Source organism: Triticum aestivum, chromosome 1D (genome assembly GCF_018294505.1).
Source record: "Triticum aestivum cultivar Chinese Spring chromosome 1D, IWGSC CS RefSeq v2.1, whole genome shotgun sequence".
In the NCBI taxonomy this organism is placed as follows: Eukaryota; Viridiplantae; Streptophyta; class Magnoliopsida; order Poales; family Poaceae; genus Triticum; species Triticum aestivum.
This window is the reverse complement of record NC_057796.1, coordinates 124287586-124300291: the sequence shown is the minus strand read 5'-3', so window position 1 is coordinate 124300291 and position 12706 is coordinate 124287586. Positions and strand designations below refer to the sequence as shown.

The window sequence follows — 12706 nt, the reverse complement described above, 5'->3', positions numbered from 1 at the left end:
CTCATCTCAAACCCTAGTTCATCTCTTGTGTTCAATCTTGTTACCGAAACTATAGATTGGTGCTTGTGGGTGACTAGTAGTGTTGATTACATCTTGGAGTTGATTACTATATGGTTTATTTGGTGGAAGATTATATGTTCAGATCCAATCTGCTATTTAATACCCCTCTGATCTTGAGCATGATTATCATTTTTGAGTAGTTACTTTTGTTCTTGAGGTCACGGGAGAAATCATGTTGCAAGTAATCATGTGAACTTGATATGTGTTCGATATTTTGATAGTATGTATGTTGTGATTCCCTTAGTGGTGTCATGTGAACATCGACTACATGACACTTCACCATATTTGGGCCTAAGGGAATGCATTGTGGAGTAGCAATTAGATGATGGGTTGCGAGAGTGACAGAAGCTTAAACCCCAGTTTATGCGCTATTCCGTAAGGGACCGATTGGATCCAAAAGTTTAATGCTACGGTTAGAATTTATTCTTAATACTTTTCTCGTAGTTGCGGATGCTTGCGGGAGGGTTAATCATAAGTAGGAGGTTTGTTGAAGTAAGAACAACACCTAAGCACCGGTCCACCCACAAATCAAATTATCAAAGTACCAAACACAAATTAAACCAACATGATGAAAGTGACTAGATGAAATTCCCGTGTACCCTGAAGAACACTTTGCTTATCATAAGAGACCGTTTTTGCCTGTCCTTTGCCTCAAAAGGATTGGGCTACCTTGCTGCACTTTTGTTACTACTATCGTTACTTGCTTGTTACAAATTATCTAGCTATCAAACTACTCTGCTACTTACAATTTCAGCACTTGCAGACATTACCTTACTGAAAACCACTTGTCATTTCCTTCTGCTCCTCGTTGGGTTCGACACTCTTATTTATCAAAAAGAGCTACAATTGATCCCCTATACTTGTGGGTCATCAGCGGCTCCGCGTGCTGTGGGCCGGTGGCCTCCGGAGCCCGGCCACGGGACGCCTCCTCCTCCTGCGCCTTGGCGGCCGCGTCCACCTGCTCCTTGGCCGCCGCGTTAACCTTCGCTCATGCCGCATCAGCCGCTTCCGCATCTGCTCGGGCCTCGGCGTCCCGCTCCTGCTGCGCCTCCAGCGCGTTCTTCTCCGTCGCCTCCCGAAGGGCGGCGACCGGGTCCACGCGGCGGGAGACTTTGGGGCCGCCTGCCGCCCTAATCACCGAGGCGGACGGGGCCCACGAGAGAGAAAGCGGGCCCTGCACATCATAGCAAGAAGAAGCTAAGAAGGGTTTGCGAAAAAAGAGAAGCAAATGCAAGACAAAACAACAAAAGTACTTACGCGGACACCATCGGGCGCTGCTTTGGGCCCTTCCGGATGATGGCCGCCTTCGCGGCCTCTTGCCGCTTGGTCGCGGCAACCGAGGCCTTGGCCTTCTTGGACGGTCGATTGCCAAACACACCGACGTCGGCCCAACGCTTTGGCACGCCGGGTGCTCCAGTCGGCACCGTCGAGGAGCCGACGCCTGTCCTGTCGGCGTCGAGGGCACGGTGCGGCTCATCGTCGTCCTCGTCGTCGTCCGGCCACTCCCCGAGGCCGCCTCCTGCGGAGCCACCCGCTCCCTCGCTGCCGCCTCCTGCGGCGCCGTCGTCCGGCCACTCCCCGAGGCCGCCTCCTGCGGAGCCACCCGCTCCCTCGCTGCCGCCTCCTGCGGCGTCGTCGTCCTCCATGGCGGCCGCCCCCAGCTCAGCGTTGTCCATGTCGCTTTCCCCGCGGTCCGCCAGGTACGGATGGCTTGGGGCCGGCGCGCCAGTTGCCATCTGGCCCGGGAAACGCTGCATCACGGCCGGATGGTCAGGCGGCAAGAAGAATTTGGGGCAAGCAAAGAAAGAAAATCAGAGACTTACCGGAGGTGGCGGGTTGACGCGGCTGTACAACTCCTTGCCGAACCGCCAGCTCCCCTCGACGAGCTTGCAATCGGAGAAGTGGTTGACCAGCCGGACCACCTCCGTGTTTGGCAGCGCCTTGGTGGACATCTGGCACAGCTCCCGGAGCCCACTCATGTTGCTAATCAGGTGGGTTCGGGCTTGAAGAGGCAGCACCCGGCGCTCCACGAAGGCGGCCAATAGATCCGAGGCCTTGAGGCCCTCCGACTTCGTCATCTCTTGGAGCCGGGTGAGAGCTGTGGAGACGGCGGCCGACAGCGTCCTCGGCCGGAACTTCCAGTTGGTGCGAGGCCCAACAGGCGGGCCGGCTGCGTAAGCTGGCAAGTTGATGTAGTCCCGCGTCGCATGGATGTTCTGGACGTAGAACTACAATTTCTGCCAGAGCTTGGCCGACTGCAGCAGTGCGAGGGCTGGGAAGCGGATTCCAGAGCCACTGCACCGCAGGCCCGGCACTGGGCCGCCCAGTCTTTGGCGGCGGTGCCGAGCATGAGGTGGAAGAGCTCCCCCCACAGCTCAAGCAAGGGCAAGACGCCGAGGTACCCCTCGCAGAGGGTGACGAAGGCGGCGAGCAGCAGCACCGTGTTCGCCGTGAGATGGTGGGGTTGGAGTTGGTAGAAGTTGAGAAAGGAACGAAGAAAGCCGCTTGCGGCAGGCCGAAGCCGCGGAGGAAGTGCGACCGGAAGACGACGCGCTCGCCGTCCTCTGGCTCCGGTGAGATCTCCCTCTCGCGGGGAACGCGCACCTTCATATTCGCTGCTCGGGGAAGCCGCCACGTCTAGCGGAGGAACTCGAGGTGGTCTTCATGGACATTGGAGCCGTCCCAATCACCGTGGCGTCCGCCGCACGCCATGGACGCGGTTGCTCGGTGGCGGCGCGGAGCGGTCACGCGATGGTGAGGCCGCGGTGGTTCGAAGAAGTCAGGCGACGGCGCGCTGCAGCACGACGGCAGCAAAGGAGGCAAAGAAGATGGAGGGCGATGAGGGCGCGCATGCGTTCTGCCGCGCCCTCCTCCCCCTACTTATAGGCCCGCGGCGGCGGAGCCGATGAGGCAAAATGTGGGGGGCGTGGGATTAACTGCGCCCACGCCCCGCACGACCCCGCGCATTCCGCGCCTTAACGGTGTGTAATTAAAGCGCCTGAGAAGTGCAACCCCTCGCCTCGGCCGCAGCGAATCCATGCGCACACCGAGGCCCTGTAGTGGCGGGCCCGGGCCTGCGGCGACGTCCCGTTGCGCGCGCGGGCCGGTAGGCTGGCCCGGTCTGCTAGCGCCGCGTGGCAAGCAGGCAACGGGCAGCAAGCCTGTCGCCTGGCTGACTCGCCACCCGGCGCCTACCCCGACGTTTCATATTCACCAGTCGGCCGGCCCCTCTTTGGTCGGCTCCTAACAGTCGGCATCGCCAGAAGACGGACGAAGCAAGATTACCAGATTACTTGGAGTAGGAAGCTGTCGAGGCTCCTCGATTTCAGCCACGGTGCCCCACCAGTTTTGGGGACTACTGTCGGAGGGATTGACCACGGGTAGCCTCATCAGCACCCTATAGTATTTCAAGACATCAGGGCTAGCTGCGCCCCTCACACCTTCCAGAAGAAAGGCCGACCCCTTGGGCCGACTGGTCCAACGGGCCGGCTGCCAGAAGATGGCGTGCTCCCAACAGGCGGCCCCAGAGAGCCGGCATCTAGCAGGCGGCCCGGCGCCCCCTCAAAGTTTGCACCCACTTACTGCAACGAGACGGGGCGTTGCTACAGTATAACCTGCCACCCTCGAATCCAGGGCGGAACGTGGCCACAGTGCGGGAGTACCAAGCGGACACCCCTCACCCAGTGCGACATTGTTGCCACGCATCCCATGACGTCACCTACGTCAGAGGGAGCCATGCTCCCACGATGGGCGGTCGGTACAGCCCGCAGACGGCGGACCATACCTGTCTGCGAGCCACCAGAAGACGGCGAATCCCGAGCAGGTGGCATCGAGGGCGGGCCGACTCCTAGCAGGCGGCCCTCCTTCCTCTCGAAGTCTGTGCACCATTAATCTGATGAGACAGGGTGTGGCTACAGTGAGCGCCCGCCAGGCGGCGTGACTGTAGCCATGCGCCCCCCGACAAAGCCTCTATCATCAAGGGCGAAGCTACAGTCTAAAGCAGTCAATCTGGTCCGCAGGCGGCAGGCCCTACCTGTCGGCCGAGTTCACGGCAGCCGGCGGGACCCACCAAGCGGCGGGCCCCAGTAGCCGGCGAAGAAGCCGGCGCCCAGACACTGACGGCCGGGTCCTACACCCGGCCGGATTACCATTGTACCCCTAGGGGGTAGGCCTATATAAACCCCCCAGGCTCACCCATGCAAAGGGTTCAGAACCCTAGCCTACATACACACACCCATAGAGAGAGGAGATAGAGCTAGCCTTGCCCTTCTTCCTCCTCTAGCCGAAACAGCTCAAGGAGCACACTTGTAGCTACTCTATTGACGATAGTCATCATGTGGAGACCCCGCAGAGTAGGACTAGGGGTGTTATCTCCACGGAGAGCCCCGAACATGGGTAAGACTCGTAGGCGTTCGAGGTCTCACTCACTCCCACTTCTAGGACCCGGCGACGTACTCCTGTCCCCATCCATGATAAGCCACCCCCTGGCATTTGTCGCTAGATATCCCCGACACCGGGCACGAGCCATGTTGGACTCCGACACCTCAGGCCCACCCAAAACTAAGGCGGAGCCCGAGCTTTTGTAGCTGGCCGAACTATTTTTGCGGTACAATTCCCCACTTTCTTCTTCCATCCTGCCGTTCTCTACCTAGTTTCTGCCCTTTTTCCCACCCTCTTCTTCCCTCCGCCACCGATACATGGACCCGGAGGAGACCCTGCCTGAGTCGGTGGTCGTGGAGGATCCGAGCAACACGCTCGCCTGGAAGATCAACTCGACGACATGGCAAAATTGTCGCGTCGAAACAAAGGCCATAAAGGTGGCCGCCCTCGCCGGCCGTGCAGACGCCGCCATGGTCGGAGCATTACGAGGCGGGCGCTGGGCAGGAACAACTAGGTGCCCGCACGCTGGTATGCTCAAAGTGGGCGAGCTGGCACACGACGTCATGGACAGGGATAGACGTTCGACATCATCCACGAGGGAGGCGCAGGGGGAGTTTGCTATGAGGACGACCAGGTGGATGACTCAAAGCCCATCCAGTCCGGCACCTACACCCGGCCGCGCATGCAGCAGGGCTACACCCAGTCCAGCACCTACAGCTAGCTGGGCGCGGACACGCAGCAGCAGGATTGGGCCGCCGGACAGCAGCAGGAGGAGGAAGATGGCAAGGACGATGATCCAGATGATTTCGGTGGCGGTCCAAAGAAGAGGAGCAAAGGAGAAAACTTCAACATACAGGAGGACAAGCTGTTGTGAGATGTATTGTTGGCCACTTATAGAAACTAGTAATATTGTAGGTGCATTATAGTATTAGGTAGGATATTAGTTGCACGTTATATTAGGTAAGATATATCTGTTGCACGTTGGTATTTGGTAATATATCAATTACTTTTTCACAGGAATGATAGGATATTAATTACATGGCAGATTTCAAGGGATAGCGTTGAGTCAAAACGTGTTTATAACCAATGGCAGTTGTGGGTAATTAGAGCGTTAAACGTGTTTGGTGCTCAACATTGGAGCGATTTGAACCACTAGATAACACTAGTAATATTGTACGTGCAATGCACGTTTATATTAGGTAGGATATTAGTTGCACGTTATATTAAGTAAGATATATCTGTTGCATACTGGTATTTGGTAAGGTATCAATTACTTTTCCGCGGGAATGGTAGGATGTTAATTACATGGCAGATTTCAAGGGATAATGTTGAGTCAAAACGTGTTTATAATCAATGACAGTGGTGGGTAATTAGAGCGCTAAACGTATTTGGTGCTCAACATTAGAGCGATTTAAACCGCTAGATAACATGATTTGATAGTCGGGATAGTTTGGATCTGCCCATTTGGAACAACAGTAAAAAAAGTCCCCTTTGCCCTCCCGAGCCCATTTGGAACAACAGTAAAAAAAGTCCCCTTTGCCCTCCCGAGCCTATACCAGCAAGTATCCAACGTGTCACATCTGCATTAGCAGCCAAAATCCACTCGGGATTATCAAGAAAAGGAGGGGGAGAGCCACTTGGAAAGGGCAAGCAATCACCCAAACGGGACGGATACCAAAAGGCAGAAGCCGCTCACGCCCACGCCTTCTCCGCCCTCCTCCTCCTTCCAATTTTTCGCATCTCAGCAAAGGACCACCTGCTGAAAGGCACATCCGCCGCAGAATTACATGGACTTTCCTCGCAGGAGATTCGATTCGGTCATGTAAGTTTGCAGCTTCCGTTTGGCCGTTTGACGCCGCCCTTGCCGCGGTGTCCGTATCTTGCTTCTGCAGATCTCAGCTCAGTTCTTGGTTTCTTGCTTCGTACCCTGATTATACGTACTATGTTGGATCATAATGTGATAGCTTGTGGAGTTTCTGGAATGTACTAGGACCGGATCTTGACATCGACTCGTCTGCGATTTCAAGCAGGGCGTTGACCCTGTGGCTGTGGGAGGAACACAACCCGTTCGATGGTATTACAGACTCAAGCTGTTTGTTGGATTTCCGGATCTTTGTGTTCAAAGAGCTTTCCTGGGCTTTCTTCAACAGTTCAACCCCTATTTGGTGTAATGCGCAGTGCAGGACACAAGACCTTCCTGACACTGCATTTTTCTCTAGTTGAATCCAGTTTAGATGAAAGTGTTTCTAATATTAGCACTTTAGCTGTCACCTACAGGCCTAAGGGTAAAAATTAGGGGGTGTTTGGTTCCAGGGACTTTTTTGTGTTGGGACTAAAAAAAGTCCCTAAAAGTCCCTAGCAAACCAAACAAGGGGGGACTTTTTGGGACTTTTTGCTAAAAGTCCTTAGAAGCACCTCCTTAAGAGTCTTTTTCAAAAAGTCCTAGGGACTAGAAAAAGTCCTAGGACTAGAGAACCAAACACCACCTTAGTCTGTCGGCTTATCAGGGACAAGTCAAAGTGGATGCCCATGAGGTTTAAACTTTGCCATGGCACCGCGTTCCTGTTGCCTCCGCCTCGTCCACAATCTTTCCCATTGGGTTTTGAGGTGTGAGCTTGTTTCCATCAAATTCTTAGTAAAACCACATTGGCCTTGACAATTTATGAGTGTGCCAGTACACCATCTAAATCCTCCCCTGCTTCTTTCAGTTGAACCCACTTCAGACGAAAGTGCTTCCAATAGTAGCACTAAAACTATCATCGTCTACAGGAAAAGTCAAAGCGGGTGTCCATGAGGTGAAAACTTTTAGTTTGTCACAATTCTCTTAGGCTTTGTTCGGTTACACCCTGCCTGGAGGGGGTTGGAGGGGATTTGGGGGGGATTTGACTTACAGGGGAATCAATTTACTTCAATCCCTGTCAAACCCCTTTCAATTCCCTGTCAACCGAACGCAGCCTTAGGCAAGTTTAATCAAGTCAGTAAAATTGGTTCATGGCCACGGTTTAGGCATGCCCAAAGGTTTGTTGAGTAGTCAAGATTAGCTTAGGCAATCTCAGAAACTCACTTGTGATGTGTCTTGTTTTTCTCTGAGACAAGTTAGGCAAAAATGTTTGACAAACTTAATCACTCCAAGGCTGTGAACCGCACAAGCCTATATCATTTGGATACAGTTCTACCCTGCTATATGTTCTTGATGAAAATGGTCTGAAAAGAATTGTTGCGGTGAGCTGTGTACTTCCCGTTCGTTGTGGGAATTGCTCATCACATTTATGTAATGAATGAATAGCTAGTTCAATTGCACTCGATATATTTCTGAATTACAACATTTGTACAGAATCATCATCTCTGTAGTGCAACTACCTAAAACTGCTGTTTGTTTTGAATACACTTTATTCTACATAACTAGATTAGACGCCACATGATTTTCCTGCCATTTTCTCATGTTTCTGTGCAGCTGCTTAATGTTTATGCTAATTACTCACATTTCGTTTGTGCAGCTGCTTGATGTGATGATAGCTCTTAGACCATAGTTTACATTAGCCATTACAGCAAGGAGTCCTGAAATGCTGAAAAGCTCCATGTTTCTTCCTGCTGGTTCCTTGACCAAACAACTGTAGTATTATGAGGGGAGGTACTGAATCTGCTTATGCACTTACTTTGTGTGAGATGCCTGTCAGATATTGGTTGCAAAACACACTCTCATCTTATTAAAAGCATGCTCGTTGATCTGTAAAAGACATATAATGAAGAGTGTTTATAAGTACATGTCTCTTGGAGAAGTATTTATCTTACTTTAACTAAATTCACTGTTTTGTGTTCCATAGGAAACTCAAATGAATATTGCAGTTGCCAGGTGTGCCTCGGCAAGTACACACTACTTGGCGATGAAGAAAATCCAAGATTGGCAATGTTCGAAAGACGCCTTCCCTTCTTTGGTTGTGGAATTGGATGGTGTTGGTGAGGCAGTCTACTCCTTCATTCTTTCATTCGGTTATTGTTTACTGTATTAAAATTATTGCAGTTTTCTTTTAGGTTTCCTGTGCCCGTTAATTTGGTACATAGCAGCTCTTCTTTATTGCTGCAAGTACTACAACCGTGATCCTCGAGAACGGCCTGGGCTTGCCGCTTCTGCTCTTCTGGTTAGTTTGTATTCGTCATACACGTGCATCATGTCCGGTTAGATTTAGTATATGATATACAGAAACAATAATTCTTTTTTGCCTGTTTAACAAGTTAATCATTCATCGGTGGACATTATCATAATTCATGCTTGAATTGCCTGCAAGGCCTTCTTTACTTCCTTGTGATGTATGGGCATTTTAAATCTTATATACAAACTCATTAATGTGCTTCTCCAGTTTTTTCTCTTTTTTTTCGTGTACACTGTTAGCAAATGAGTTTTCGTTCTTATGTTTCCTCTGCTTTGGTGTGTGCAGGCAATCATGTTTACAGCAGCGACTATCATTACCCTTTCTGTTTTACTGGTAATGTGTGTACACAAACGATTCTTGAATAGCTGTGGTAGCTGACTGAAGAATGTACAGTAGCTAGCTGCAAGATATTCGATGCATATCCTCGAGGAATGAAGTACTTACATAAATACTCTTTAGGTTCCTTTGTTAATCAATTGCTTAAATCCACGGGAGAAATCGAAGGATTGCCCTTCGCGTGATAGCATGTCAGCATGTCTGTCATTTGCTCGAGTGTAGATTACTGTACAATTTTGTTGCTGGCAGATGAACCTGTTGCATAACATTTTTTGTACTGGCAACCAATTGGAATTTATTCTTTCAAGCGCAATCAGAAGATTACATGCGCGAGCTGTGTAATATATCAGCTACCACCGAAATAATTATATTTTACTTATATCATGCTGTCTATGTGAACTATGTATATAGTATTGCTGATTACTGAAATAGTGTTTTAATGTATTGCTGTCTGTGATATATAAAACCAAACTATATACATGTAATGCATACTGTATGATTGAATAAAATCTAGCCTTCATCATCAATTAGGCCCTGTTTGATAGCAAAGTATTTTCAAAGTATTTTGACAATACTACAGTTTTTCTAGTTACTGTAGTTTTAATTACTTGACCTGTTTGGTCACCAATAAAAACTGTGATATTCAAACTAGAATATTCCCAAAACCAAAGTATTCTCTGTCTAAAAAAAAGAACCCCGAACCTCTTTTTTAAAAATAGAGCAGGCGAAAAAAATGAGCTGGTCACACGTCCACGTTTATCTTCTTCGATGGCTGTTTGCAACAACTCGCGTCGCACCGCCGTATTGCCTCCGGAGATGTTTCTGTCGGTGGACGACCACAGCGAGATCAAAGGAGCCTCCCTCTTCTTCTTCTCCCACCTCTTGCACCGGTCGTCGGCCTTGACTTCTGCGGCTGCTGGCTGCGCCGATCAGTACTCTTGCCTGGCCACCACGTCGGCGGAAGCTACTCTAAGAAGTAGACCATGGATTATTGGAAGGAAGTGACCATGTCGTGGAAGAAGGCCAAGCCGTTCATGCGCAGCTCCGGCCATGGTGATCAAGACGCCTACTATACACCGTGTTGCTGAGCGTTCTAATAGGAATCTACAAGCCTTGTGCATGCCTGCGCCCGGCTAGCTAGCTTCAAGAACGCGCATGTCTTCAACAGTTAACGGCTAGCCAGCAATTTCTACGTTGTTAAGTTACGCACAGTGCTAGCCAAACAGGTCTTCTGTATTGTTGATACTTTAAAATACTTTGATATATAAAAACTGCAGTATCTTGCACCAACAGGTTAATATACTATAGTTTTCAATACTTCGGTTTTTTACAATACCATTTGAAACTATGATAAATCCAGATCGACAAACATAGATGACACTGTCATAAGTATTTGTATGACATGTAATTTGGTACTAATTCACTCCACTTTGTGTATATGAATATCAGAATATGCATCGAAAAGCCTGACTTCATTCATCTTCATCAAGCCACTTCCCTTCTCTTGAGCTTAACCATGAGGCCGTTCTTGGTGTGGAGCACCACCGAGTCGCTGGGCTCCACCACATGGCCGTCGACGAGCTCCACCCGGAAGTTATATATGATGGCCGCGGCGGCGATCTTGAGGTTGATGAGCCCCAGGTCCTTGCCCAGGCAACTCCTGGGCCCGCAGTTGAAGGCTGCGAACTTGTAGCTCGGCTGGTGCCGGACCCGGCCGCTGCCGGACAGCCACCGCTCCGGCCGGTACTCCCGGCAGTCGTCGCCCCATATCCCCTCCACTCTGCCCATGGCGTAGATGCAGAAGAGGATCCTGGTGCCCTTGGTCACCCTCGTGCCGTCCGGCAGCACGTCGTCGGCGCGCGCCTCCTTCTCCTCGAACGGCGCGGGCGGGTGCAAGCGCAGCGTCTCCAGCACCGCCGCGTGGAGGTAGGTCGCCGACCGGAGCGTGTCGCAGTCGAACACGACCGGTTTACCGCCGCAGCACGCGGCGTTGGCGCGCAGCGACTCGAGCTCGGCGAGGACCTTGTCTTCCACGTGCGGGTGCGTGCAGAGCATGTAGAAGAGCCAGGTGAGCGCGGACGCGACGAGGTCCTTGGCCGCGATCATGTAGCCGACGGCGGCGTCGCGGAGGAACTCGTCCCTCTGCCGGTCGGTCATGGCGGGGTCCCTTGGCCACGCCATGTACATGGACAGCAGGTCGCCGCCTTGTCCTTCTCCTTGGGGGAGAGGTTTTGCCTTGCGGTTCGCGATCTCGAGGTAGACGAACTCGTCGAGCACCGCCTTGGCCTCGGCGAACCTCCTCTCGATGCCGACGTTGAGCCACCTCAGCAGCTTCCACCACCGAGCCGGCACGACGTGCCGGAACATGACGGCCTCCCCGGCGATCCTGGTCGCCTGGCCGAAGGGCGGGTACGGGGCGTCGGCGGCGGAGACGGTCAGCGAGTCGAGGTCAGCGGCGAACACCACGGCGTAGGAGACGTCGAGCGAGAAGCGCATGAACACGTCCTCGAGCTCGACGGCGCGCCCGGCCGCGGCGGCGTGGTCCATGAACGGCAGCAGGAGCCGCGCCGTCTGCCGCGCGACGGTGGATATGACGAAGGAGCGGAACACGGGGGCGGCGAAGACGGTGGCGACGACCTGCCGCTGCCGCGCCCAGGACACGGCGTCCGCGTTCAGCAGCCCGTTGCCGGCGACGTCGAACATCTCGGCGAAGTCGTGGCCCTTGTCGTAGCAGTCGAAGTTGGCCGCGAGGCAGTGGTGCACGGCGGCCGGGTCGCACGTGACGAGGAAGTCGCCGCCGACGAGCCACGGCCCGCGGAACACGAACATGCACCCCGAGTCCCTGAGCGCGGCGGTGGCGGCGTCCAGGAGGTGGCCGAGGTTGCTGAGCACGAACGGGAGCATGCCGACGACCGGCCATCGCAGCGGCACGCTGCTGCCGCGGCACCGCAGAGCGAGGCGGAGGGCGGCCAGGGAGAGGAAGCAGAGAGCGGCCAGGAGGATCTCCGGGTAGGAGAGGAGGAAGGTCCGGAAGGCGCCCATGGTGGCCATTTGCGCGCGCTGCCGAATGGAGTGTGCCTTGCACGCCGACAGTTAATGTACTGATGATCAGTAGTAGTAACTGGCACTTGTTACTTCCCTGCGGGAGTGGTGAGATTCACGACGATTGTGTGGGCCTGGGACTTCGGCTGATGTGAGATGGACGGTAAATGGTTCATGCCGAGTTCGTGATAGAAATCGTCGACTGCGGCTTGGGTCGGCACACCGGCGCTGCACGGATCGACTTGTTGCTCTGCTGTTCCGACGGGCGACTGTTTTCTCTGAGCTCCAACCGTGTCGTGTTCAATAAAAAAAAAATACTGCACCAGCCGGGAATCGAACCCGGGTCTGTACCGTGGCAGGGTACTATTCTACCACTAGACCACTGGTGCTTCCTGCTCATTTTCAAACAACTTTTTATAAGACAATGGTAGAAATATCCTCGGGGACGGGTAGGCAGATCATGCTACGCGTAGCATTCTTTTGAACAAAGGTATTCCAGACCGATATAATTTTTTTGTAAACCGTGTGCATTCATTCTTAAGCAAAATTATAAACCCACACTTTCTAGATTTTGGGAAAGTGACTGTTGAGCATTGTATTAGAGAGTCAAATTTTGTAGCTCATGACTTAGCTAGATGGGGACGTGATAAAAATCAATCTTTTTGGATTGATGCCCCTCCGAAGTTCATCGTAAAACTGTTAGTGGATGATGTAACGGTCATATGATTAATAAAGTT

The 12706-nt window shown here is 52.4% G+C and overlaps 2 protein-coding genes and 1 non-coding gene across 4 annotated transcripts; 1 reads left to right on the top strand and 2 right to left on the bottom strand.

Moving 5' to 3' along the window:
• Positions 1-6038: 6038 nt before the first annotated feature.
• Positions 6039-9454, top strand: LOC123180711 (60S ribosomal protein L18a-like protein). Of its 2 annotated transcripts, XM_044592826.1 has the most exons (6): positions 6063-6262; positions 6431-6514; positions 7938-8071; positions 8265-8397; positions 8462-8579; positions 8877-9454. In XM_044592826.1, the coding sequence occupies exons 3-6, from the start codon at positions 8062-8064 to the stop codon at positions 8967-8969; spliced, it is 354 nt and encodes a 117-aa protein (XP_044448761.1). In that variant the 5' UTR covers positions 6063-6262; positions 6431-6514; positions 7938-8061; the 3' UTR covers positions 8970-9454. The 2 variants fall into 2 exon arrangements, with proteins under 2 accessions (XP_044448760.1, XP_044448761.1); XM_044592825.1 differs by lacking the exon at positions 6431-6514 and having other exon boundaries at positions 6039-6262.
• Positions 9455-10208: 754 nt separating this feature from the next.
• On the bottom strand, positions 10209-12121 carry LOC123180710 (noroxomaritidine synthase). Its single transcript, XM_044592824.1, has one exon. It carries the CDS (start codon positions 11976-11978, stop codon positions 10413-10415), a length of 1566 nt encoding a protein of 521 aa, XP_044448759.1. The 5' UTR covers positions 11979-12121; the 3' UTR covers positions 10209-10412.
• Positions 12122-12287: 166 nt separating this feature from the next.
• On the bottom strand, positions 12288-12358 carry TRNAG-GCC (transfer RNA glycine (anticodon GCC)). The gene has a single exon. It is a non-coding gene; the product is annotated as a tRNA-Gly (tRNA).
• Positions 12359-12706: the final 348 nt, after the last annotated feature.

What these genes read in the sequence shown, in the direction of transcription:
- LOC123180710 (XM_044592824.1), bottom strand. Translation starts at nt 11,978, where the DNA reads ATGGCCACCATGGGCGCCTTCCGGACCTTCCTCCTCTCCTACCCGGAG.
- LOC123180711 (XM_044592825.1), top strand. An exon ending in TGTGGAATTGGATGGTGTTG is followed by an intron (nt 8,398 to 8,461) that starts GTGAGGCAGTCT and finishes AAATTATTGCAG; the next exon opens with TTTTCTTTTAGGTTTCCTGT. An exon ending in TTGCCGCTTCTGCTCTTCTG is followed by an intron (nt 8,580 to 8,876) that starts GTTAGTTTGTAT and finishes TGGTGTGTGCAG; the next exon opens with GCAATCATGTTTACAGCAGC.